This window comes from Vanessa cardui, chromosome 10 (assembly GCF_905220365.1).
Source record: "Vanessa cardui chromosome 10, ilVanCard2.1, whole genome shotgun sequence".
NCBI lineage: Eukaryota > Metazoa > Arthropoda > Insecta > Lepidoptera > Nymphalidae > Vanessa > Vanessa cardui.
The window spans coordinates 593353-619875 of NC_061132.1; the positions used below are offsets into that span (position 1 = coordinate 593353).

Sequence of the window (26523 nt, forward strand, 5' to 3'; positions counted from 1 at the left end):
CGGTTATTTCAATATTACAAACAGACACTGAAATTTTATTATACGTATAGATTAAAACATTATATCATCTTCATAAACATGATACGTAGAATGAATGAATTATTTAATAAAAGAGTTATTTTCAACGAAAACGCTCCCGAACCGTTCTGATTGTCCAAGTTCGTGTATAAATGGTCGACATTAAAGTTTTCTAACTCGCTTCCATAATAAATGCGCGTAATTCTTTCTTGCTCCTTTAACTCGTTCTGCCACTAATGCTCTCTAGTGCACCTTGAATGAAAAGATCAAGACCGAGCAAAAAGTTTACAGCGCAGTGGTTCTGTTGATTATTCGAAGTTTAAAATTTTCGTATTTAGAACACTATTTTTCAAAATTCGGTTCTTTATTTAAAAATATTTTCATTCACTAGTGATCCAAAAACGAATTTTAAGTATTTGGTTGAATCTTTCTTAGTACTATGTGATAATCTATCCATTAATAGGTCACAAAGCAAGGTTCAGTACTGATCCTCTTTTGTTTTGTCAATTCAATTAGATTGTTCATTAAAACTTGCGCTATATTTATCGGAGAAATGGAAATAACAGCAATAAAGTGGGTGTAACGTGGGTATCATTTACTCACCATATATGCAGCCAAACAACTAAACTTATTATTATAGTGTTAGGGGGTTAGTAAAGCAAGGACAGAGCATTTTATTTTCAAAGATCGGTTGCGTATTGGTGATACAAGAAACTATTGATAGAACTTAAAACATCAATGTCTGGGTAATTGTAGCTACTTAAAATCGGAGGGACCGTTTGACAGTCTGCCAAAACGCTAAAAATTGTCATGTAAATATACATTTTTTATAATTGAAAGTTTGGGAAGCATTAAACAACATACCTACTAGAATTATCTAATAATCGTGTTATCGTTATAATTATATTATCTCTTGAATAAATAAGTTTATATATTCCTAATCTATCCCATATAAAATGAGTCTAGATATGGTCCAAAAATTGTTAAGGAAACGGTTTTTCTTTCAGCATTGTTGATTCCTAAATCGAGTTCCGCAGTAAGGCACTATCCGCATTCTTAAGCACCTAATGTAGGTAAGTGGCGAACTGCAAAACCTCGGATTTTTTCCCCCCATACTTTATCCTCTCCGTGGGATTAGCTCTCCAAGCACGGACATGTGTATTATCTAGACCAAACAAACGCGGTCACATCCTTAATATTTTGAAGAAAAAAATATTTTTTAACAAGTGCTAAGTGATAATAATGGTGTGTAAAAGCTTCTCTGCTTTTTTTGTTTAATTTTATTGACAGCAGAATGGCAAATTAAGACTTTATATCCCTATTTCATGCAATTGATTGCCTTACTCTATAAACCGGAATACAATAATCAGGATCATAGCGTGCCATGACGGGGCCCCGTATTAAATTTTTTTTTGAGGGCCCTTAGGAAGGATAAAGATTTAATAAATTCAAAATAAACATTTAATCATTATATTATTGTTACTTTTACGAAAATTTTATTGTAATGTATAATTAAATAAAACGTGTCAAACAAACACTGCTCTCCGACCGTAGTTTGTTTTAATTATTTTTTTCTTACTTAAGTTCGGGGCCCTTTGGTGGTTTAGCCGTAGAATATTTGATGAATGAATGCTACCTATCTGACGAACTAACAATACTATAGCACCAAGTAAACTGCCGAGTGCTGGAGTAAAATTTATTTTTGTTTGAAAAAATGAAACACGCCAAACCAAGCTTTCTAATTAATATTGGTTAGATTTTATTGAACTGATTGATGAAAGTAACCTCGCGATGTGTTTCATCACCACCGCCTCGAAATCTCAGAGTCTACCCGGAATCTTACCACAATTTTCGTGTCAGATCCATCTACATTGTATTTTATTCACTGGCCCTTACTTATAGAGCAAAATGGGTACTTTAAATATACGAGTGCGTATAAAGTTTTGATGAGTTTAAACTTAATGAACATTTGTACAAAAGGATTTAACTCGGGTTATTTTTAAAGTAATATTTTCTTAATAATATTTTATTTAAAATATATTTTTCAATGTTTTGCTAATGATATTATGATGTAACGTCATCTCTTGCATCGACAGATCCGCTTGAGAGCTCTCTTCAGACCGGCATAGTAGTGAATTACTTGCTCCTGGAATTAGACACGAACATTATAATATTTTTTTTTTTAATATGTGATAAATCCTTAAAATATTATCTATTAACAAAAGATCTGATATCTTCCAGTGGTTAGAACGCGTACATCTTAACCGATGATTGCGGGTTCAAACCCAAGCAATCACTACTGAATTTTCATGTGCTTAATATGTGTTTATAAATCATACCGTGCTCGACGGTAAAGAAAAACATCGTAATGAAACCTATATTATGTGTCTAATTTCAATGATATTCTACCAAATGTGAAATAAATCCACCAACTGTCATTGGAACAAGGTGGTGGAATTTGCTGCCAGCCTCCTTCTCAAAGTAAAGGAGGTCTTGACCCAGTAATTTGAATTTACAGGATGATACTATTATTATTATATGTAATATAAATTAAATTCCATGACCTTTAACGTTGCCCAGGTTAGTTTAAAGTAGGGTATTGTAATGTGTTACCTGCATCAGGTTAAAACACATGGCAACCAACGCCATGCCCAGCATGAGATACAGCGAGCACACGATGAATGAAGTCTCAATACGAGGCGTGTAGACTCGTTCTCCGGGCACGAAGTCGCCGAAACCGATACTGGAATTGGAAATCCTATATTACCAACGAACTGCTCAAAAAACGTCATAAGTTTTTAAGGCTGACGTAACAAATTGGTCCTAAGTATCCCATTAATAAGGCATGAGTTGATGTACATTCAAAATCTTTATTAAATAAATATAAAAGCGTTACTTTTTTTGTAATGGTAGAGCGGGCTTTCCTATTAAAAGCTCTTACAAGTAACTTACTAGGTTTTGGTTCCTAACCTATTATCGATTAAGTATTGCACGTATCACAATAAACATTTTATTTTTTATTTTTTATATGACTTATTGACTTAAAATTAAAAATGATTATAAACTAGATTGATATACTCAACATAAATAGGTATATGTTAATTTAAATCGATTTGAAAAAAGAATAAGGTTAGTAATACGGTTATATGTTTATTATTTATGTTTATTTTAGGACTCTACTATTTAAATTTGGAAAAAATATAACAAGCGTGAACAAATGGGTCTTGAAAATTTTTGAACACCCGAAGATTTAAAGCTAACAATATTATCATAGTTAATATCTGTGCGTGAAATTTGTAACCTTTTAAATATGTAAATTACCTGCTGAGCGATATGAAGCAGAAGTAAGCGCCATCTAGCTTGTCCCACTTCTCCCACAGCCCGAAGATCATGGACCCGAACATTAGATATCTGAAAATTGCTTGACTTAAGAAGAGTTCCGCCACACATTCTTGGTGGTAGGGCTTTGTGCAAGCCCGTCTGGGTAGGTACCACCCACTCATCAGTTATTCTACCGCCAAATAACAGTACTCAGTATTGTTGTGTTCCGGTCTGAAGGGTGAGTGAGCCAGTGTAACTACAGGCACAAGGGACATAACACCTTAGTTCCCAAGGTTGGTGGCACATTAACGATGTAAAGAATAGGTAATATTTCTTACAGCGTCATTGTCTATGGGTGATGGTGACCACTTACCATCAGGTGGCCCATATGCTCGCCCGCCAACCTATACCATAAAAAAGCACAACCAGGGAGTTTATGTGGATTGCAAATTTTGACCAGACTGTGACCAAGAATTCTGTAGAAAAACTCAAGATTATTTAATTTGATTTCTGGCTTAAGCACAGGACCTCGTGATCTGCATTATATCCAACCACAGAAGTAATTAAGCAATTGGAAAAGAAATATATTATTACTGGCATATATAATGTAATAGAACACATATTATGTAAAGTATTTACAGTTAATAAAAATGAACCGCTAAATTCTCATAAGCGATGTCACTCTAAAACTGGAGATAAATATGTTTTGTTTGTTTTTTTTATGGTATAGGTTGGCGGACGAGCATATGGGCCACCTGATGGTAAGTGGTCACCATCACCCATAGATAATGACGCTGTAAGAAATATTAACTATTACTTACATCGTCAATGTGCTACCAACCTTGGGAACTTAGATGTTATGTCCCTTGTGCCTGTAGTTACGCTGGCTCACTCACCCTTCAAACCGGAACACAACAATACTGAGTACTGTTATTTGGCGGTAGAATAACTGATGAGTGGGTGGTACCTACCCAGAGGGGCTAGCACAAAGCCCAACCTCCAAGTAAATTAGCACAATTGCAACACATAGTCCACTTTACGTTAAGTGTTTAATGTAGGTACTCTTTCTGTCTCTAAATAAAGGAATGCAAACACAGAAATACCTATTGACAAAGTGCTTAGTACTAGTAGTTTACGTTAATGATACATTTGCCCAAGTGAGAAATAAGATTTTAACTAATACTAACTTATTTATAGGCTGTTGACTTGTTTATGGGCTAATGTGTTTTGGAACAAATATAATGTACTTTATCTTCACTGGTGACAGCAGGGCTGGTTCGTTTTTAGCCCAGAGGATCGGAATTGCGATTCAATGGGGTAATGCTCGCATTCTTGCTTCCATTCCACGTGTCCAAGATCCATACAGTAACTATTTTTAATTCATATTTGTATATATTTAAGGACTTACTGTTAATATTTTTGTTGTTATTACTTATTGTTGTATTATCACATAAAAAGTAAAGTAACAGCCTGTAAATTTCCCACTGCTGGGATAAGGCCTCCTCTCCATTAAGGAGAGGGTTTGGAACTTATTCCACCACGCTCTTCCAATGCTGGTTGATGGAATGCACATGTGGTAGAATTTCGATGAAATTAGACACAGACTATGCAGGTTTCCTCACTATGTTTTTCTTCACCGCCGAGCACGAGATGAATTATAAGAAATTAAGCACATATATATAGCGGTGCTTGCCTGGGCTTGAACCCGAAATAATCGGTTAAGATGCACGCGTTCTAGCCACTGGGCCATCTCAGCTCTTGTAGTAAGGCATATATAAATGATGGAAGCTCCTTATAGAGTTATAAGAAAGAAAGAAAAGAAAGAAAGAACACTTTTATTTGGGACAAGATGACAATTGGTACAAAATAAAAAGTGAAAATAATAATAATAAAAAAAAAATTAAGTACTAATAAATTATCATTTACACAAAAAAAAGAAATAAAATGAACAATAAAAAAAAGTAACGATACAAAATAAGAAATATAAAGAAAAAGAACAACTACAATATACGTGACGTGTCCCAAATATTTATACCATTCAGCAATTATGTGTAAAATCTTTTATTAAGTTATTTTCAGAATATCCTGACGTAATGCATATTATGAGCTTACGATAATTTTGATGTTAACAAATGTCTTAACTTACCCCACCATAATAGCCACACACACGCTGATGGGGACGGTGATGGTTTGAGCGTCGAAAGTGACGTAGCTGAAGTCGCTCGCTGTGGGGCTGTCGCGGTAGGCGGGCTCCGACCAGCCGCGCGCGTCGGCCCGGGGGCGCGGCGCGTACGGTTGAGGCATTGAGACACTTCGCAAATAAGCACGCCTGGGAATAAAACCTGACCTGATTTTATATGTCCTCGCATGGATGCAATACTGATAATAAATATACTACACAATTTATTCATTTACGACAACAAATTTAGAACCTTTTCAAATTGTCAGTGTTTCTATAAAAACATTCCTTTCGAATCTCTCTATTTATAAAAAAAAAACGTATCAAAATTCGTTGCGCTATTTTAAAGATCTAAGCATTTAAGTACTAGCGCGCACTGGTAACTTTTGTCACGGTGACTGTTTCGTCACTCTTGTCGAGTCCATGAATATGTACAGATGCAGACACAAATGTCACCCAATTGTCACGTCGTAACGTGCGCGCACCTCCATACAAATTCATGGACTCGACAAGAGTGACGAAACAGTCACCGTGACAAAAATTACCAGTGCGCGCTAGTTCTAAAGGAACAGACAGCGGTAAACGACTTTGTTTATACTATGTAATGATAATGATGATGATACAAGGATATGCGCAAACATTGCTGATCTCCCTTCATCCATTAACTGAAACGGCAATTCTGACAGGTTTCAGTACGAAAGAGTTAAAGCCAGGACTAATGGTTTTCCGCGCTTACTAAGAGCTCTATCAATTCCAATACACCATCTGATACTGAGAATTCCTTTATTAGAAACATAATCCGGGATTTATTTTCCGTTGACGTATGTTAAGCTATGTATTATCGGTTCAATATGTGTTTAGATGAACCGCACAGAATCTTAAAAGTTACTTTTCTAAATTAATTAGGTATTTCAAATTATCACAAATAAATTATTAATAAATACTTGTAGTAAATTAATATATATCGTGAACATAAACGAATACTGACTACATGTTTTTTCATTACCCCTATTATAGTTTATTGAGTTGAGTAATGTTACATGACATTTCATAACAAAAGTAGCTCAAAAACATGTTTTAAGAACACTTAATATATTATTATCCATTTATGACGTAATTTTATCATACATTTATCTCATTCAAATGATTTCAACAGTTTTCCTATTATCAACCCCTATGTTTAACGTTGAATATAAAAAACTGAACTTATATCAATGTGAACAATGCATTATCTTTTACCGTTTAATGAATTTTACTTAACAATAAAAAACATAATTTGCAGTTTACCTTTGGATATAATCAGGAGGACGCGAGGGGATTCTGTACTCCGGAGTCACATCAGAGTCAGAGTAACCGGACCTCCAACCTGGTGGTCTCTCTATACTCTCCGCATCACTTATTTCTAACTGAAAAAAATGACAAAAAAAATTAAAACCGTTGCCAAAAATATGTATGTATCATTCCAAATTAAAACTGATTACAGTCAAATAATAATCAAGTCTTTTAAGTGCGACGAAAATAAATCATATCATCAATAAAAGAGTTATATGCACGGATGGCATTTCTATCGCTTTAGAGAACCCTGCAGCTGATGACAAATGCGCCACACAGATATATAAAAACAGTTAGTGGGTTAAAGAGATAATTAAGATTAGTGGACTATTTGTTCCAGTAATCTCTCGTGTAAAACGATTATTCTAGATTTTTTTTATTGTTTTTATAAAATAGATTATTTCATCTCATGTTCAGTGGTCACAGAGACATTGGCGTATCGTATCACCAATGCCCCAACATTGGGTACAAAGATGTTTCATTTGTGCCTGTAGCTACACTGGGTCACTCTTCAAACTGGAGTGATCCAGCAGCTGTGAAGCAATACAGCTTATTAGCTATACTAAAGCACCCACACACTTCACATTATGTCAAGAGTTAATTGTAATTAACTATTTTCATTAGTATTTTTGAATTTATTAGCTTGTTTCATGTTATAACTTTGAATTAAAGTGCGTGTGTGTTAAGGAAGAGCGACTTCTTCTTGCATTTGGCTTTGAGATGTTATTGTACTGTCTTGGTTATTGATGAAATAAACATTTATTATTATTATTTCACAAAAGACGATAAAAATGGCTTCGATTCGAATCACATGCATTGCCAAAGCCCGGTGATGTATAGTGAAGCTATTGAACGTACCAAATATAATAAACAGCTAATTCACAAATTCACAACACGTATAGTAATGAAAAACGTAATGGAAAACACGTCACGGAATAATATCACTCTCGTTACAACACGAGTCTTGACGTAAAGGTAATTGACAAGAACACGAAAACAACAGTAATTTCAATTTAGATAATAGCTTTACTGATAGATGTAGAATATATTATTAATATTTAACAATACAGTGGCGAGATGGCCCAGTGGTTAGAACGCGTGCATCTTAACCGATGATTGCGCGTTTAAACCCAGGCAAGCACCACTGAATATTCATGTGCTTAATTTGTGTTTATAATTCATTTTGTGCTCAGCGGTGACAGAAAACATCGGAAGAAAACCTGCTTGTATCAAATTTCATAGAAATTCAGCCACATGTGTATTCCACCGACCCGCATTGGAACAGCGTGTTGGAATATGTTGCAAACCTTCTCCTCAAAGGGACAGGAGGCCTTAGCCCAGCAGTGGGAAATTTACAGGCTGTCGTTGTTGTAACAATACAGTTAGGAATTATTCACAAACAACTATTTGAAATTGTTATGAAAATTTGAGAAAAATCGTTATCATTACATCGTATAGAACAAAGTCGCTGTCACTGTCTTTTATATCTTAAAAATTACGCAACATATTTTGATGCACTTTTTTTTAAATAGATTCTAGAGGAAATATTATGTCTACAACAGATGAATAATTTAGTAAAGAAACCTTGATAATTTTCTAAAAAGTTAAAATCTAAAAAAATTCTATTGTGATGTCGTAGCATTATACCCGTGCAAAGTCGAGCTGTTGGCTAGTATACTATAAACAAATGACATCGATCATTTTTGGTAAAAAAGTTTTTTTATGCAGCTCCCAATAGAAGTAAACTGGCGGAAATTATCACGTGCTTCATAAAACGACACAGGTTTTTAGTAAAAAATATCTCCTACAGTGTTTTTTTTTTTAAATTTAGTAACATACATGGACTTACTATTGCTCGTGACTTTTCTTCATGTTATTATTTGTTTGAAGCGGTCTAGAATTTTCTTATTGACTTATCATTAGTAGATTAGTATTATATACTATAGTGGCGTCTGTTAATACAACTAGTCTGCTCGGAAATGAAATAAAATCATAATGAAAGTACCTGCGGTCGCAGATGCACCACTCGTCGCCTCGAGAACCCTGGACAGCCTCTACAGAGACACACCAACGCGTATATACACTTGAACCAACTTGCTAACAGCTCGCCTGAAAACAAAACAATAAATATAAAACATTTATTATTAAATAAAAGTAATCTTGATGATCATGAAATCTCTGGTGTAGTAAGTCAAATGAATATCGTTACAAATTAAAAAGTTAAACCTGCCTGTGATGTTTATATAAACACTATCGGATTTTTAAATGTATCACCTTTTATAGTAAAGTAAAAGTAAAGTAAAACAGCCTGTAAATTTCCCACTGCTGGGATACGGCCTCCTCTTCCATTAAGGAGAAGGTTTGGAACATATTCCACCACGCTGTTCCAATGCGGGTTGGTGAAATGCACATGTGGCAGAATTTCGATGAAATTAGACATACACAGGTTTCCTCACGATGTTTTCCTTCACCGCCGAGCACGAGATGAATTATAAACACAATTTAAGCACATATATATACATATATATATATATATATATATATATATATATATAGCGGTGCTTGCCTGGGTTTGAACCCGCAATCATCGGTTAAGATGCGCGCGTTCTAACCACTGGGCCATCTCACCTTTTATAAGAACGAATATTACTGGAATGAAAAAATAAGACTACACGCGCTATCATTACGATGCAAATAAGCGATGAGATTATCCACACTAATACAAGATTTGTGTTATTGCATAATCAAAATACTTCGATACTAATTATTTGGAATTAATTTGAGACTTTTTTAAATAATTAAATCAATAATTTAGAAATCAAATTGAAATTGTAAATAGAATAAGATAATCCATCTCGTAAAGTAAACTGTGGAAAGATTGTAAATAGTGAGTCGTTTGTAATATTTTATTTAGGTTAGGTTAGTGTTTATATAATTTGCGGGTATTAATTAAATGATTGCGGGTTCAAACCCAGGCAAGCACCACTATATATGTGTGCTTAGTTTGTGTTTATAATTCATCTCGTGCTCGGCGGTGTAGGAAAACATCGTGAGGAAACCTGCACGTGTTTCTAATTTCATCGAAATTCTGCCACATGTGCATTCCACCAACCCGCATTTGAACAGCGTGGTAGAATATGTACCAAACATTTTAACGGATATTACCTTCTTTCAAAAGTTTTCAAAAAAGTTTTTAGCAATGTTTCTTAAGACTGTGTAATAGGAAGATAGCGCGCGGGGCTCATTCACCCTTCAAGCCAAATCACAACAATACGAAGTATTGCTGTTTAGAGGTAGAAAAATTGATAAGTAGTCCTTAGACGGTAGAGTTTATACAAACCCCTACACCAACTTAATACTTCAATAATGTTAAGATCTCTAATCTCATGGATTACGCAAGTAACCAAAAAATTTATCGTAAATAGTTTTGCAGACAAATGTGCCCTAAATTAAAACCATTTATAGATTCTTACCAACATTACTGAGATACAGCAAAAACAATGGCATCCCCAGAAGGGCGTAGAAGATCGTCATAATCTTGCCCCAGCTCGTTCGAGGACTGAGGTGACCATATCCTGAAATAAATTTCCATATTTACTTTACGTGTATAATCATATTTGACATACATATAATAATATGCTGCATACCTTGCCGCAAGCATAAATCAGTAAAAAATTCTGACTGAGTAGGAACACGAGGCCTAGGATACAAGTCAATTGCATAAAGTAGTAAGTAAATGTATCTGCAAACAAGTCTTTATTGCCTCAATCTTATAATCGAATAGCTTGACAAATTCTACAAGACCGAGAATACCAACGACTTAACGTGCTTTCCGATACACGAGGATATGGGCACTGCTAATTCAAGATTGATATGTAGATAGTAAATACAAGTACTTTTTATTAGTATGACCTTGGGACCTGTTTCGTAGTAACTTGACCGACAAAGCACTTTGCATTTAGAAGCGCAGTCACATAACAGCTTATCCCATACAAACAGCTGAATGACATTTACGAAATAATCCCCTTGGCGCAACTCAACTTCTCTTATCAAATAATTGAATTGAACTATTTCAAATTATTCCCTTACATGCTATCTTTGTCCCTTTGTTTCATATCAAACTAATTAAGATAACATTGTTTAACTTAGTCTAATTATATTATAGATAGACAATCAATAATTGATTGTCCATTGGTAATATTTTTGGGTATTAGAAAATTGGGCAAGAAATCTTTGATAATTTGGTCTCAGTGTTTTAAATGGTTACACATAAATTACATGTGTAACCATTGTACTAAGGTGAGTCTGATGTCATTGATGAGTTAATACATACTAGTAAAAATTATAACTTAACTGCTGACCACCATCATTAATACTTTTTACGCTTAAATACTTATGGGTAAATGTGACCAATTAAGACCGAGTAATTAATGTAGAGCTGAGATGACCCAGTGGTGAGAACGCGTGAACAACAGATGATTTCGGGTTCTAACATAGGCAAGCACCACTGTATAAATATGTGCTTAATTTGTGTTTAAAATTAATCTCGTGCTCGGTGGTAAAGTAAAAACATCGTAAGGAAACCTGCACGTGTTTCTAATTTCATCGAAATTCTACCACATGTGCATTCCACCAACCCGCATTGGAACAGCGTAGTGGAAAATGTTCCACACCCTATCCTTAGTCGGAGAGGAGGCCTTACCCCAGCAGTGGGATATTTACAGGCTGTTACTGTACTACTGTAATTTATGTAGTAGCAATTTTATACCATACTAAAAATAATAGCTAACTAATAAATTAAAAAAAAATGATCACGCCGTATCAGACGAAGATCAGGCAGGATTGATCACGCGTCTGGCTTGAACAGCTGCTCCAAAATGCAATCTCTCTAAATCTGTATCCATTCATCACACTAATCACTTAAACTTTCAATAGCTCGATCACTATTCCTACACATTACTGGAATGAGTACTCGCGGAGATAAGGGGTTTATGCGCGTTTTATGGTTAGGACCTTTACTGGCCATAAAATATGACACATCAATGTGATTGCGGTAATATGTTTACCCTCTTAACGCACGTTTTTATGTTTTCGGGTATATTTATAACGGTTGACCCATTGAACGGTTTATTGGAATATTTTGGGTTGAACAAATTTCGTAGTAGTTATAACTCAATTCACCGATGAAAGACTAATTAACTAAAGTAGCCACAAAAGGTAACTTTAAATCCTAAACTTAATGTGTAAAATTAAACACAGCAGCCTGTAAATTTCCTACGGCTGGGTTAAGGCCTTCTCTCCCTTTGAGGTTAGAAACATATTCCACCACGCTGTTCCATTACGGCTTGGTGGAATATACATGTGGCCGAATTTAATTGAAATTTTGACACATGAATTATAAACACAAATTAAGCACATATATACACAGTGGTGCTTGCCTGGGTTTGAAATCGGTCAAGATCCACGCGTTCTATCCATGGGTCATTTCGGCTCTTCTTCTTAATGTCTATGTAAGTGTAATATTTACCTATCGTGGTTATAACGGTGAGGGAATACAAGAACGCTGAAGAAAAACTCCACTGTCTAGATGAGCGCCCGCCGTCCCAACCACGCCGTACAGCCACCACTATCTTCCGCTGATAATGCTGGAGCTCCTTGCTTATACTGGAAAATGATTACGATTAGGTTTTAGGAAAATTGCCTATAATTCATGGTAAAAATGAATAGCTTATAAAATAATGGTATGAAAAGAGTTCAAAAGCATTTCAATTCATTTATGTATTTGCTGCTTACGTTTTAGAGTATACTATATTATATATGTAGTATAGTTAGTGATATATTTAATTAAATACAAGGTAACAATAAGTTTTCACTTTACTCCATTTTTATATCCATCCTTGTGCATTAACGCTTTCGAGTTGCGAAATTCTACTGAAATTCCAAAAGAAAATAATAAGAAGATTTTTGAAGCATGTTGCTTCAACCAAGGCACACGAGAATTCGTTAATTAAAAATATAAAATTATATGTTTATTACCGTTTTCAGAAAAAGTTCATTTATAAATCCGTCTAAACTTAACACCAAAAACACTATTAGTTAAGAAATAAATTCGCCTAAAAATCCAAATTAAAGCAGACTTGATCTAACTGAAGACCACAGCTGATGTGTTTCTAAAACGTTTAAATCCGAATGCTAAATAATATGCACCTAAAATTCCCTTTGAAATTTATACTTAAGGTTGTAAGCAGAGAATTTCAATTGGCACTTTAATTCGCGTCGCTTTGTATAATCACTACATCGTATGCCTTCCCATATTTTGCACTACTAAGGCTGATGACAGACTAGACGGTGATAATGCGATGTCAACTGCAAAATAAACGCTACATGCAACATTTTAAACTTTGCCGTTTCATAAATTTAAATCATTTGTAAAAAATACATTGGAAAAAAGACATATTATTCAGTACAAAATTAAGCAGACGATAAAAAAGCGTGGAATTAATACTTGTGGACTTCCAGTCATGATAAATTACATACATATATAATTTTAATTAACTTACATGACTGTTTTTTTTTAAATGGCGAAAAAGTGTAACTACTGAGTGTATTGTCGGTTCTTCTCGGTAGAACCTACTTTCCGAACCGGTGATAGCTTCACTAAAAATAGTTGTTAGATGACGATTCAAAAGTGCTTGTAAGAGCCTACTTAAATAAAGTATATTTTGATTGATTTTGATTAATTGATTGAAAAAAAAACGTCTATAGTCCTTATTATTATTGACGGTAAGGTCACTTTGCATTTCAAAATCGACTTAAGTTATCTTTATATGTTGATTCGTTATTATCGCATGTATATAGAGTTGAGAAACGTGATTGTAGGTTCTAACAGGCAACCAGTCAGTTGCGGATAAGGTTTACCAAGGTTGTCACTGCGCAAGTCCTTGAATTCTTCTCCATTCTTACAGAAAAGACTAAGACGCGGTTATTCTTCTGTTCTATTTGGTATCGTTTAGAATCAAGTTAATCTTTTTACAAATTTTGACGTAGCTTGTGGTAAGGGAACCATACATTGAACTATTAAGTTCACTGAGTCAGTTGCGACTTTATTCTTATACGATAGCTCAATGACTTTTGCTATAAGTCATCGATTTAAATTAACTAGAGTAAGTAATAAACAATTAGTTTTTAATTTAGTCAGCTTCAGTAATGAAGTTCAAAAAGATTCATTAGGTATCTATTATATAAAAAAAATTTGATACACCAGTCAATAAACATTATTATTTTTTTATTAAATTTTACATTAAATAACTTGCATGAATTTTTAAAAAATATGAAAGGATCAGTCAGGAGGGAGCCTAATCTGTTCTCATATTCGGCAAATTCACTAATGAGCTAAAAAATTCAGAGCTCTTTAGGCTAAGGTAAAGAATTTAAATGACTGGTCTATTTTCAGGAAGTTGTGCAAAGGCTGCATTTATCAAACAAATTCAAGCAAAATAAATATATATTTTTAATCAGCTCATTATAAATACCTGAGTATGAAATGAATGTATTCGTATAAGTTGGAAAATTCAATTTATAAAATCTACAATTCCAATAACAAAAGATGGTCTTTACAGTTCGGTCAACAAAAGTTACGTAAAAGTCGTATATTGGTTTTAATGTTTCTGACCATGAGGCAAACTTGTAATCTGATGGAAAATAGTCATCACCTTCACATTGGAAGAAAGTTAAATCATCTCTTCTATCCTCTATTCACCACCAATTTTGGGACCTAAGATGGTATTTCCCTTCTGCCTGCCTGTAGGTAATACCAAATTTGATTTTCTTTGTATTCGCTTTGGTAGCTTCCCTATACTGTTATTCGCCCTCCACCTCGCCTTTTGTTTGTAAAATCTGAGTGGACTGGTGTACAGTTCGTAACCCGTGACTTTATTTTAACGGTTTCAAATATATTTTACCTTTCCTTTAGAGCAGTCTCGTTGAACAAATTAAGTGTCAACGTCACATTTTGCCAGAGATACTCAGCCGTGTTGTCTCTCTCCCTCGACATATTGTTGACACGTTCCATCTCACTCGCACCTTCTATCGCTTGAAACATGAAAGCACCTGGTGGAAAAAGAGAGATAAACAAGTGTAAATTAACGGGTAATTCATTTTTAATGAGCTATTAAGACGGTTTTTTGTTTCGTGTTTGGTTACTGGCAGCCATATTGCAGATTACTTTCCATTATTTCCATGTTCCATTATATATTCCATATGCGAAGGCCTTATTTATTTTGCTTCCAATTATATGTATCGTTGCTTCAGAATAGAAAAAGATCATATTTTTAACAAAATAAAACACAAGGGAGTAGAGAGCTACGACATAAGAGACTATCATACCTTTTTCCGTCACGGAAAACGTGATCTTATCCCAGAGGACGCCAATAGATGTTTAACTTCTGATTAAGAAAATACTAAAACATATATCTAACATAATGCTTTAAATGTTTTTTGCGCTCGGCGTTTCTCTGTGGGATAGCATCAGAAATGAGGCGATTCGCCAGAGAACCAAAGTCATCAACATAGCCCACCGGATTATTAAGCTGAAGTGGCAGTGGGCTGGCCATATTTGTCGCAGAACCGATAACCGTTGGGGAAAACGTGTTCTAGAGTTGAGACCGCGTCTCGGCAAACGTAGTGTAGGACGTCCTCGGGCACGGTGGAGTGACGACTTACGCAAGACGGCTGGCAGGAGCTGGATGCGAGTAGCCCAAGAACGATCTCAGTGGCGTGCAATTGGAGAGGCCTACGTCAAGCAATGGACGGAAATAGACTGATGGATTGGATTGGAATGTTTTATAAATGTTTAATTTTAGCGATTATTTACTAGCACAGTCATCACATATTTTACTATATTTTCATTGAAACTCAAAATTTCAACAACAGCATATAAGATACAATACAAACAATAGCTGCAAGTCACGTATGACTCTGGGGAAAGGGTTCAGCAATACACACAAAACTTAAACCAGAATATGCAAGACATTTTAGAGGTATAAGGTATATGATATCAATATATAACTAGTTAGCTCTAATTCACTTGCTTGAATTTCAAGTTCTTGTTAATATATAAGTCATATTTGTAGTTAAAACAGACCTCAAAGTAGTAGTGAAAAGTTCTTTATTAAAAATACAAACCCTCGCTTAATTGCCTCCGCCGGTAATAGGAAGGCTGGTTCACTTTTTGCCCATAAAGGCAAGCGTTCTTTCCACCAATCTATGCGGTCGTTAATTTGGAAACCAACTATTTCATTTTTTAATTCTATGTGGTATGGCCCAGTGGCTGGAACGCGTGCATCAAACCCGATGATTGCAGCTTCAAACCCAAGTAAGCACTTGTTAGTAATAATTATGAAACTAAAGATTTTATGGGATGTACAGTTAGAGTAAGAAAACCTTCACCATCAACCATCAAATCTTAAACTCTTAGTACCTTTTGAACCTAAACATCAAATCATTGCGACGCAACATGTCATTCTCGATCGTTAAAGCAGATTATCGCTCATACTGAGCACACGAAATTAGACCTTAAGGTGACGAACCTTTTCTTACCCCGACTAAACATGATATTGTTGCCAATATAATCGTTATATTGTTCCTGAAGATCAAGAAAGACAAAATGTTCATCAGAACAATCCCTAATCGACTTCGGAGTCTCATTACAGCCTTCGAATGACGCGCTTTTAATATTTCAGTAGCAATAATTAAACGTTCGAACAATAGATTTTGGGGACAAAACTCGATTTCCGAAGGTCTTTGTTGATGAAACAGCATTTATAATCCACGGCTCATTGAATTTTAAATTACAAAGGAATAATTTATATATGACTTATATTTTATTCCCTTGTATAATTAATAGTGCATCGATCGAAAACCATTAAATTTTGTCTAAATATAACTTTATTTAGGAAGAGTTATGATCCTGTCTGCGCCTGTTAGAACATGTGCATCTTAAACGATGATTGAGGGCAATTGAATATTCATGTGCTTAATTTTGTTTATAATTCATCTCGAGCTCGGCGGTGAAGGAAAACATTATGAGGAAACCTGCATGTGTCTAATTTCATAGAAATTCTGCCACATGTGTATTCCACCAAACCGCATTGGAACAGCGTCGTGAAATATGTTTCAAACGTTCTCCTCAAAGGGAGAGAAGGCCTTATCAAAGCAGTGGGAAATTTACAGGCCGTTGTTGTATACCGTTTTAAAAAATAATGTTTAAATTTGTATCATATTCAAAGTTTAAAACAAAATGGATAAAGTAAGCAAATCTTTCTTCTGTTAAAGCTTGAAGCTTCCAAAACATGATTCGGCATGGACATGTGTAGGAAAGTCTACAAGAACTGTTTTTCTCGTGATGATTTCCTGAGAGCGAGATGAACTATTAACACAAAAGAAAGACATGAATAATCAGAAGTCGCAGGTGAATTGAATTTCACTCTACCTCCCACTTCACTAGAGTGTGAATGGGATGTTTTAGATATCCTATATTGTTTTTAGTACCCCTATAGTATGTATGCAAAATATCAAAATTATTAATAAGTAGTTACAAAGAGAAAGTACACTCATATTAGCACTCAGAATAATTACAATGAATAGTGTGATTAGTACAAGTAACTAACTTCTACACTTGAAGGCAATATCTGCAAAGTGCCTTTGGAGACTTTAAAGCTCTGAATTCCGACTACAACAATTGTAGTCAACAATTGTAGTCGGCCTTTAAAGTCAATTCTTAGGATTGTTATATTTTTTTTTACAAAGATACAAAGATAAGTAAATAAGTTCTCACCAGCTATCGTGTAAGCCACGACTAACACGACAACGCCAACATTGGAGAAGAGGAAGGCCAGCAGACCCCTGACGTAGTTTCGTACGCGCGAGCCGAGTCTGCGCCTGCGCCGCGGCATCGCTACATCATCCCGGCCACGCCTCCATACGGCCTAACTGATAGAACAGGGAATCTGAAAGTAATTAAAAACTTTAGTGAGTTAATAATCTCAATCTCAACAACAACAACAATAGCCTGTAAATTTCCCACTGCTGGACTAAAGGCCTCTTCAGTCTTCTCCCTTCGAGGAGAAGGTTTGAAACGTATTACGCTGTTCCAATGCGGGTTTTTTGGAAAATAATCTTGGTCGTTATAAATGCGAAAGTAACTCTCAAAAGGACAGAACCAAAAATAATAAAATTTGATAGACATATTTTTTTTATGCCAAACACCTGACAACCAGCCTCAAAATGTGAGCGAAGACGCGGTCGACAACTAATAAATAATAAAAGACTGAGTGATGTCGTAAATAATAAGAAATCTCGTTCATGAAATAAAATTATTTTGCTTTTTATTTTCAACACGAAACTGACGGTTTCGTGTTGAAAATAAAAAGCGTGGACATGAAAGATACGATTCGGAAGTTCGAATATACGTGCTATCTCGTAAATTATAATATTTATAAAAGATATGCTAACACTTTTTATGTTTATATCCGGTTTTAAATGGCCGCGCTGTTCTATTAAATAGATCTGATTTATAACACTATTTTACTTGATGCTTCTATTCAAGCACCTTTGGATAGGTAATACACACTCCTCAGATATTCCACCTTCTAAGAGCAAACAGCATCAAAATTATCGCTATGGTGATGCAAGGCCTAGTTAATAGACTTGGCTATATTAAACCGACTTCAAAAAGAGGGGGTTGACAATTCGTCTGTGTTTTTTTATGTTGGTTACCTCATAACTGAAATATAACAATAATTGTAACTACATTATATAATCGTTAATCGACTGTTTATTAGTCTTATATTTTTCATTTAATTTTACTTAGGAAAACTCTCAGAAATATTTCAAATACGTAATTATTGTTTTACTTTTTAGTACACATTAATTTGTTTTGAAATAGTATTTTGCTTGAAGTCGGTTTTTGTTTTTGTTAAAATTTTTATTTATGACCTGACATGCAATCTCCAGGTGAAGACTCAGGGAACAACTAGTAACAAATGAACCTTAGCTGTTGTTGTTCATTGGATAATCTAATGGTGTTATTTACTAAATTTAACTTACCCAGGATTTATTATAGTCTTCTTCATAAATGCTTTAGAAGTCAAAACAAAAACTCGTTAAAAATCAGCGACAGTCTCGTGCCTGCGTAATTAATGCGAAAAACTTCAGCGGTTTTTTGTCCTCATTTTAAATATACGCAAAAATTCAGAGCAATTAACGCACATGATATTATGTTCCTCGGTTTTGAACTTTTCGGTCGTCGGACCGTCGACGTCAAGTTTAACGGAACATTTTTAGAAATTCTTTCCCGAGTTAGTGAGCGTACAAAAAAAAATGATAGCTTCCGTCATTCTTTACATACAACAGACGTAAAAAAATTTGGTAAACTTACAACAATGAAAATGTACAATGAGGCAAATAGTTATATTTAAGTTAATATAGGAAATAAAATGCGGCACCAGATAATAACTACCTATAAACATTTGTTAAGTATTAAAATTAATCATTTGATATACCAAAAATGTTCCGCCAAGCAATATGATATACCTTATACCCTATGTTTTCCCTGACGTCTTCGCCTTTGAAGACAAATCACAGTAATTGAAACTAATTTTGTAAGCAGAACAACTGCTAATTGCCTTGTATCTGCACTGAAAGACTTGCAAAAATTCCAGGAAATCCTATTCATAATGACATAGTGACATGACACGTTAGTAAGCTGCGAAATTGGCCCATCAAGGACTACAAGGATCTGTAGGCATCTGTGCAATATTTACTGACTAATAAATTAAAGAAAAGATGGAACGCAAGTATCTTAACCGATGATTGCTGGTTCAACTCCAGGTAAGCTAAACCACTAAAAATTCATGTACTTAATTTGTGTTTATAATTCAACTCAGGCTCAGCGGTGATGGAACACATCGGGAGGAAACCTGCATGTGTCAAATTTCATAGAAATTCTGCCATACGTGTATTCCACCGACCCTCATTGGAACAGCGTGGTGGAATATCTTCCAAACCTTATCTTTAAAGGGAAAGGAGACTTTAATCCAGCAGTGGGAAATTTACAGGCTGTTGTTGTTGTTGTAATAAATAAAACTCCAACGTATCAAATCTACCGAATGAAAAGTCGAGCAATCCTCGTCCTAAAAAAATCTTCCGCACAACGTTTACGAGCTCAGAATTGATAGTTGTTTATCTAGGAGTAAAAACATAAGAACGAAACGACTTCATTGTGATTGGATGTTTATCAAGATCAACAAATAAAAACAGTAACGAATGCTAGGCGAGTGCTTGTCGATCAAATTCACTGTAACCAAGCGATCAGTTATTTTAGGAAATACCCGGGAAAACGGGATATAATCTCATTTGGATTTATCAACAAAATTTAAAACAGCTCGGCTAGTGACGTTTTGCTATCCTCATGACATTTTTGTTCATTATACATGGCTAGCTTATCATAATTTATAATCGATTGGCAAATAGGTCACGCGATGGTAAATGACCACTAGTCCCCTTAGATATTGGGTTGAAAACTACAACACATCAATATTAAATAGTACTAAGTGCCCTAATCATACGGGCTTGAAAAAGTCCTCATTCAATTAAAGTCACTTTAATACCAATACATCACAAGTAATCAGTTAAAATCACTATAAAAAATCGTTTCATGAAATTATAGAATACGGAAATTTTGCCTTTGAAAAAGTCTCACTAGACTTTCGGCTATATTTTTTCCATTGATATTTAATTGAAAACAAATATTATGATGTAGACAATATTATATGTATATTTTTGCTATTGGTTGGCGGACGAGCATATTGACTACATGATGGTAAGTTGTTACAGCCGCCCATAGACAATGGCGCTGTAAGAAACATTAACCATTCCTTTCATCGCCAATGCGCCACCAACCTTGGGAACTAAGATGTTATTTCCCTTATTTAGTGACACTGGCTCACCCACCCTTCAAACCGGAGCACAACAATACCAAGTACTGTTGTTTGACGATGGACTTGCACAAAGCTTACCACCGAGTGTATTATAAATTCTATACTCTTAATCATTGAATCCTCTTCTATTTATTAACGCCATATTCATGTTACGAGATTGAGAACTGATCTGGCAAATGTCTACAGAATAGATTTCCTAGAATTTTATTCCCTTTCTATTTTAAGGCATGATCGGTTGATGACCGTTTAATATCTGAAATCGTGCATCAATGCACCAATATCTCTAGCGTTCGTTTCCTATTAATTTGTAAGCTGTAAGACGTGAAACTTATTACCGTACTCTGCTCCAGTGTAAATATGAGGATACACATGTGTTAGAATCATTCAGCACGTGAAGATGTTGTCATGATCCAAACCGCGAAATTAATTAAAAACCATAAATAATGCAGATAAAAAATTAACGGTTTATACTCGATATTCACTCGACTTTAAAATCAATTTTACTGAATTTTTAATATTTATAGTACATTTGTACATACATAAAAAGATACCTAACAAAAGGTCAATGTTTTTTGAGACAGATATTTTTATGGCAATAGACTATTTGACTGCTTCTTATAATCCATTTTATTTTAATAAGAAGAGGTTAAGGAAAACAGTAAAAGTTGTTTTTTTAATTACTAATAGATATCTGCCGAAAAATATCATAATAAAAATTCCTCTTCATATTTAAAAGTGGCATCGGTGGCATCACTTATCTGTATTTTAATCTGTGGTACATATAGTAGGCAAACAAAGTTAACAAGCAACTGACTTCATAAGCCCGGCCAATCAGGAGCGTTTTGTGTCACGTGTGAAACGTTTGAAAAAATGAATTTTTATTTATGAATTTTTGAATATATTAAGTATAATTTTCACCTTTCTTTAATAAATAATAATTTTTAAACTCACAATATATACTGATTATAATAATTTACTTTATTTTTCGTTGTCAAATAGTCTATTGACAACACCAGACCACCCAGACGGGAGTGCACCACGAGTTGCTACTGACAGTTTTGAAAGACATAATAACTTTCTGACAGATAAACATCTGCCATTGGCCTAAGCCACGGTGATATATCTCGGGCAAGTCATATCAAGGTAATATGACTACAGAATCGAGGCATGCTATTCCTGGCAATCAATTTTTATGTGATACACTCGTAGGAATGTAAACGTGAGCTTTCTTACCAGCCTTTAATAATCATTTATGAATCATTCATTTTAAAGAGGGTTGCTTAACTTGCGCTGGTTCTGATGTAGAGTCAATGAGGACAGTATTACATGCCACTTCCCCGCAATAATTGATTAAGCGTAAAAAATATATTCTATCATATCTAGTCTCGTTCTGGAAAACTCTTCGTAACCTCTTATTATAACAACATGTAACCGCCTTTTATTAATTTTTCCGCCAAGAGGATTATAAGAGCAATTCAACTGAGAAATGCCGCTTCTTTTCATACAACACATACCAACATACGACGTGTATGTTGGTATCAATAAAATTTTAATTTATTTTATTCAAACAACAACAACAACAACTGCAACCTGTAAATCTCCTACTGTTGAGCTAAGGCACCCTCTTCCTTTCGAGGAGAATGTACATATTCACGACCACGCTGTCCCAATGCGGCTTGGTGGAATACACATGTGGTAGATTTTTTATGTAATTAGACACATACAAGTTTCCTCACGATAATTTCCTTCACCGCCGAGCACGAGATGATTTATAAACACAAATTTAGCACATGAATATTCAGTGGTGCTTACCTGGGTTTAAACCTGCAATCATCGATTATGGTGCACGCGTCCTAACGACTGGGCCATCTCTGCTCTTATTTATGTTATCTTGATGTAAATAAAATGATTGAAATTTTAGTAACGAAATATAAGCTACATTTAATATATTCGATACAGTTGTTAGCTAACGATGTTTAAAAATAAATTAATCTAAATCCAATAGGAGCGAATGCCAATAACAATATTAGTTATACTCGTATGTAATTGAATAATTGAATTTCATCGTTTTATTTAGGTCTGACGTAACAAATGCATTTCCATTATAAACGAATGATTATTCGATTTGCTAATGATATTTATTTCGATCATTGGATATTAATTAATAAGCAACCATTTTATGTTGAAGAACGAAATATGTAAAAATAATATAGTTTTTTGGAAAGGATTTTTACTAGTCTTACCGTACAGGGAATTGTCAAGTGTTTTGACTTATTTTCTGCCATTGTTTGGAGTTGCCATAAGGAATTTTTCTTAACAATTCAGTCACTATGATTAACAAACGTTGTAAAATTAATTAAATGTTTTATATTTAATGCATATACAGGGGTTTCAATCGAGTGTCTCATTAAGCATCTCTTAATTTTAGCCATTGATATTCTCTAGAGCATTTTATTCATGATCGGTTCCAGTGGCGTAGCTATCGTAGGGCCAGGTGGTGCAGTGCACTAGGGCTCCGGAGTTCAGGGGGCCCTCTAAACTAAACCTTTAGCTACTGAAGTTAGAAAATCACGACCCTGCGCACAATATTGCTTATTTGGTATCTATAATTTTAAAGGGCGGGACATCTGTCACAGAAATAAACAAAATAATCAAATGTGAACTATCAACGCTCTGTTATGCCTGGTGGATGCACCCTTATGTGTTGACGTGTACTTCAGCATTCTGCATCAGCAATAATGGCTTAAGTAGTCAAAGGCAAGGAATACAGTCAGTCTCTCTGAATATGTCATACCGTTCAGACATCTTTTCTATACATTTCCACTGTTTCCATTTGTTAAATTATATGTTTAAATCTTAATAAATCTCTGTTTCCTTAATAAATAGTTTTTTTTAAATACTCCAACGGAAACCCGCGTTACAGCTCGTTTTGAGCTTTATTATATCTAAAGATAAATATTGGCTACAGGCGGAAGGAGTTGCGGGTAACATGTCGTTACAAAAACAATAGTTTCATCACAACGCCCATAACTGTCATGCGTCACGCGCTGACAAATTTACAAACGTCGCTGTCATGCGCCCACGCATGATACTCAATAACAATAGATCATTGATGAAAGACAAAATATTTTTTTTTTAACTGACCTCATACATTACCATTATGTATACTTCAAAACAAACTAAAGATGATAAAAGATTTAAAAACTGTGTTAGTAAATACAAATAAATTTTATTCAAATAGGCCTTTAAAATTATACTAAGTGAAGCTACCACTAGTTCGGAAATACTTTATCACATCAATTATTTAATAAATATTATAATAATGACAAAAAAGCGTGGACTTAGTATTTGGTTACTTAAAGGCAGGTTTTTCATATATAAATATACTGTTACTAATAACGTATTTCATTGACATATTCTGTTATTTTCTTGTCGCTTCTTTTTGGTAGAATCTACTTTCCCAAGCAATGATAGCTTTACATTTAGTTCAACACTGCACAACATGATTCAAAAATTACTTTTATGATCCTACTTGAATAAAAGTACTTTAATTTGACTGACAAGTCCGCCATAAAAATACACAATAATTTATTTATTTTAAAACTATATTTGTGTAATAAAAATTGATAATGATTAAGTGTATTATTATATATACACTATATATAATAATACACTTAATATTTTTTTATATAGTAAATTATCATATATTATAAGAGCAGAGATGGCTCAGTGGTTAGAACACGTGCATCTTAACCGATGATTGCGAGTTCAAACCCAGACAAGCACCGCTGATTCATGTGCTTAGTTTGTCTTTATAATTCATCTCGTGCTCAGCGGTGAAGGAAAACATCGTGAGGAAACCTGCATGTAACAAATTTCATAGAAATTCTGCCACATGTGTATTCAAACCCGCATTGGAACAGCGTGGTGGAATATGTTCCAAACCTTGTCCTTAAAGGGAGAGGAGGCCTTTAGCCCAGCAGTGGGAATTTACAGGCTGTTGTTGTTGTTTTTGTTGTTGTTGTATTATTATATATCCGTTATAAAAATAAAATTAAATTTGTGATACCGTTACATAGATAAGTACACACTTAATGAAAAGCGTTATACTAACAGCTACTGTATATAATACAATACTTAGGCGTAAACTATAACAAATACAGATGAGACTTTATTTAGCCCAGCTTTGAGTTGTTTACAACCTCTCTGTTTAACTAACAGATCCTCTAATTTATCTGAAACTAATTAAATGATATAAATATCTGTGATTAATGTGATTAAGACAATTGTTCTTTGAAACAATAACGACAAATCACGAAAAATTAAGACTAGCTGAAGATGAAATGTTCTAACAGTGGTTCGGAAACATCATCTCTATGTGGGAAAGATTCAAAAGTATAAAGCGAAGGTTACACTTGCAGTGTATCCAAAACTACCAAAAATCAACGAACCACAAAATCTGCTCTATAGCTTGTTTGTCACTCAACGTATCTACGGCATATATCTAACATATGGTGATGAGTAAAAATGATGTATGTACATTAATTTTAACAGATTGCAGACGTTTTTAACTTTACCGTTGTGTAAATTCAAATCGTTTATAAAAAATACATTGGTAAAAGTCATTTAATTTTTTTAGATGATAAAAAAGCTTGGAATTAATACCTGTTGACTTCCAGGCAGGATATATTACATCTAATATAATTGTATTAAACTAATATGATTGTATTTTTTAAATGTTGTAAAAGAGTAACTACTGAGTTTCTTGCCGTTTCTTCTCGTTGGAATCTACTTTCCGAACCGGTAGCTTCAATTAATTGTTAAATGACGATTCAAAAGTGCTTGTAAAAGCGCACTTGAATAAAGTTTATTTTGATTTAATATAAAGTAGAGGTTTAGCTTTTACCTGCAGAGGGGTTCCTACAGAGGTTTAGCTCGATGAACGAACGATAGGGTACGTGAAACTAAATCCTCAATCATGGGACTCGAAGTCATAACATCTACTTTTCTACTACTTTAATATGCAGAGATTCTTTCAATATTGATTTACCAGCTCACTATTCCTAAATGAAAAGAGGAGGAAAAGAAAGAAAAGAACTCAGCTAATCAATATTTTTTAGACTAATCCTGATGATGACGATTATTAATGATTACCCCCGACGTGTTGACAATCTTGGTGAAGGTTTGAAATGGTTTGGTTTAAATTGTAAATAACAGCACATGATATTGTTTAATCATTTGTTAATTTTGATTGAATATAAACACAAAAGAACAAAAACACGGGATCGTGTCGAGTGTACATAAATTAAATATAACTAGTGACAATGGTAGGGGTGAAAGTGACAATAGTAGCGGTGACCGGTGTTTACGCAGCAAACGTACGAGAAAGGAGGTAGTTCGATACGGACACTTCTAACATTATCAACATCTACCCGCAAACTTCAGTCTCGTGAACAAGAATTTGGTAGACAATGTCGAAATATCGAGCTCCACCGAACAAAAATAAAATACATGGTAAATATCCCGAAATTAATAACTTTAATAACACAAAATAAATCACAAACGGCTCGTACTTACCATTCGCATTCACATCGAAGGCAATTTTAGCATTAACAATAATAATCTTGTAATATTACTGCTCAAAGTTGCTTGTAATATTTGAAAACATACTTCAAT

At 34.4% G+C, this 26523-nt stretch overlaps 1 protein-coding gene across 1 annotated transcript in view; it reads right to left on the minus strand.

Annotated features, from left to right (window-relative positions):
- Positions 1-2073: 2073 nt before the first annotated feature.
- Positions 2074-26523, minus strand: part of LOC124532911 (TWiK family of potassium channels protein 18) — a 30791-nt gene continuing 6341 nt past the window's right edge. The window contains exons 2-11 of the mRNA XM_047108029.1: positions 17685-17856; positions 14812-14959; positions 12378-12514; positions 10324-10425; positions 8856-8959; positions 6806-6924; positions 5486-5668; positions 3340-3429; positions 2632-2761; positions 2074-2164 (exon numbers count right to left, since the gene is read on the minus strand). Of these exons, the coding sequence (XP_046963985.1) occupies positions 2096-2164; positions 2632-2761; positions 3340-3429; positions 5486-5668; positions 6806-6924; positions 8856-8959; positions 10324-10425; positions 12378-12514; positions 14812-14959; positions 17685-17802 (1200 nt within the window). The 5' untranslated portion in view covers positions 17803-17856 and the 3' untranslated portion in view covers positions 2074-2095. The remainder of the gene's footprint in view (positions 2165-2631; positions 2762-3339; positions 3430-5485; positions 5669-6805; positions 6925-8855; positions 8960-10323; positions 10426-12377; positions 12515-14811; positions 14960-17684; positions 17857-26523) is intronic.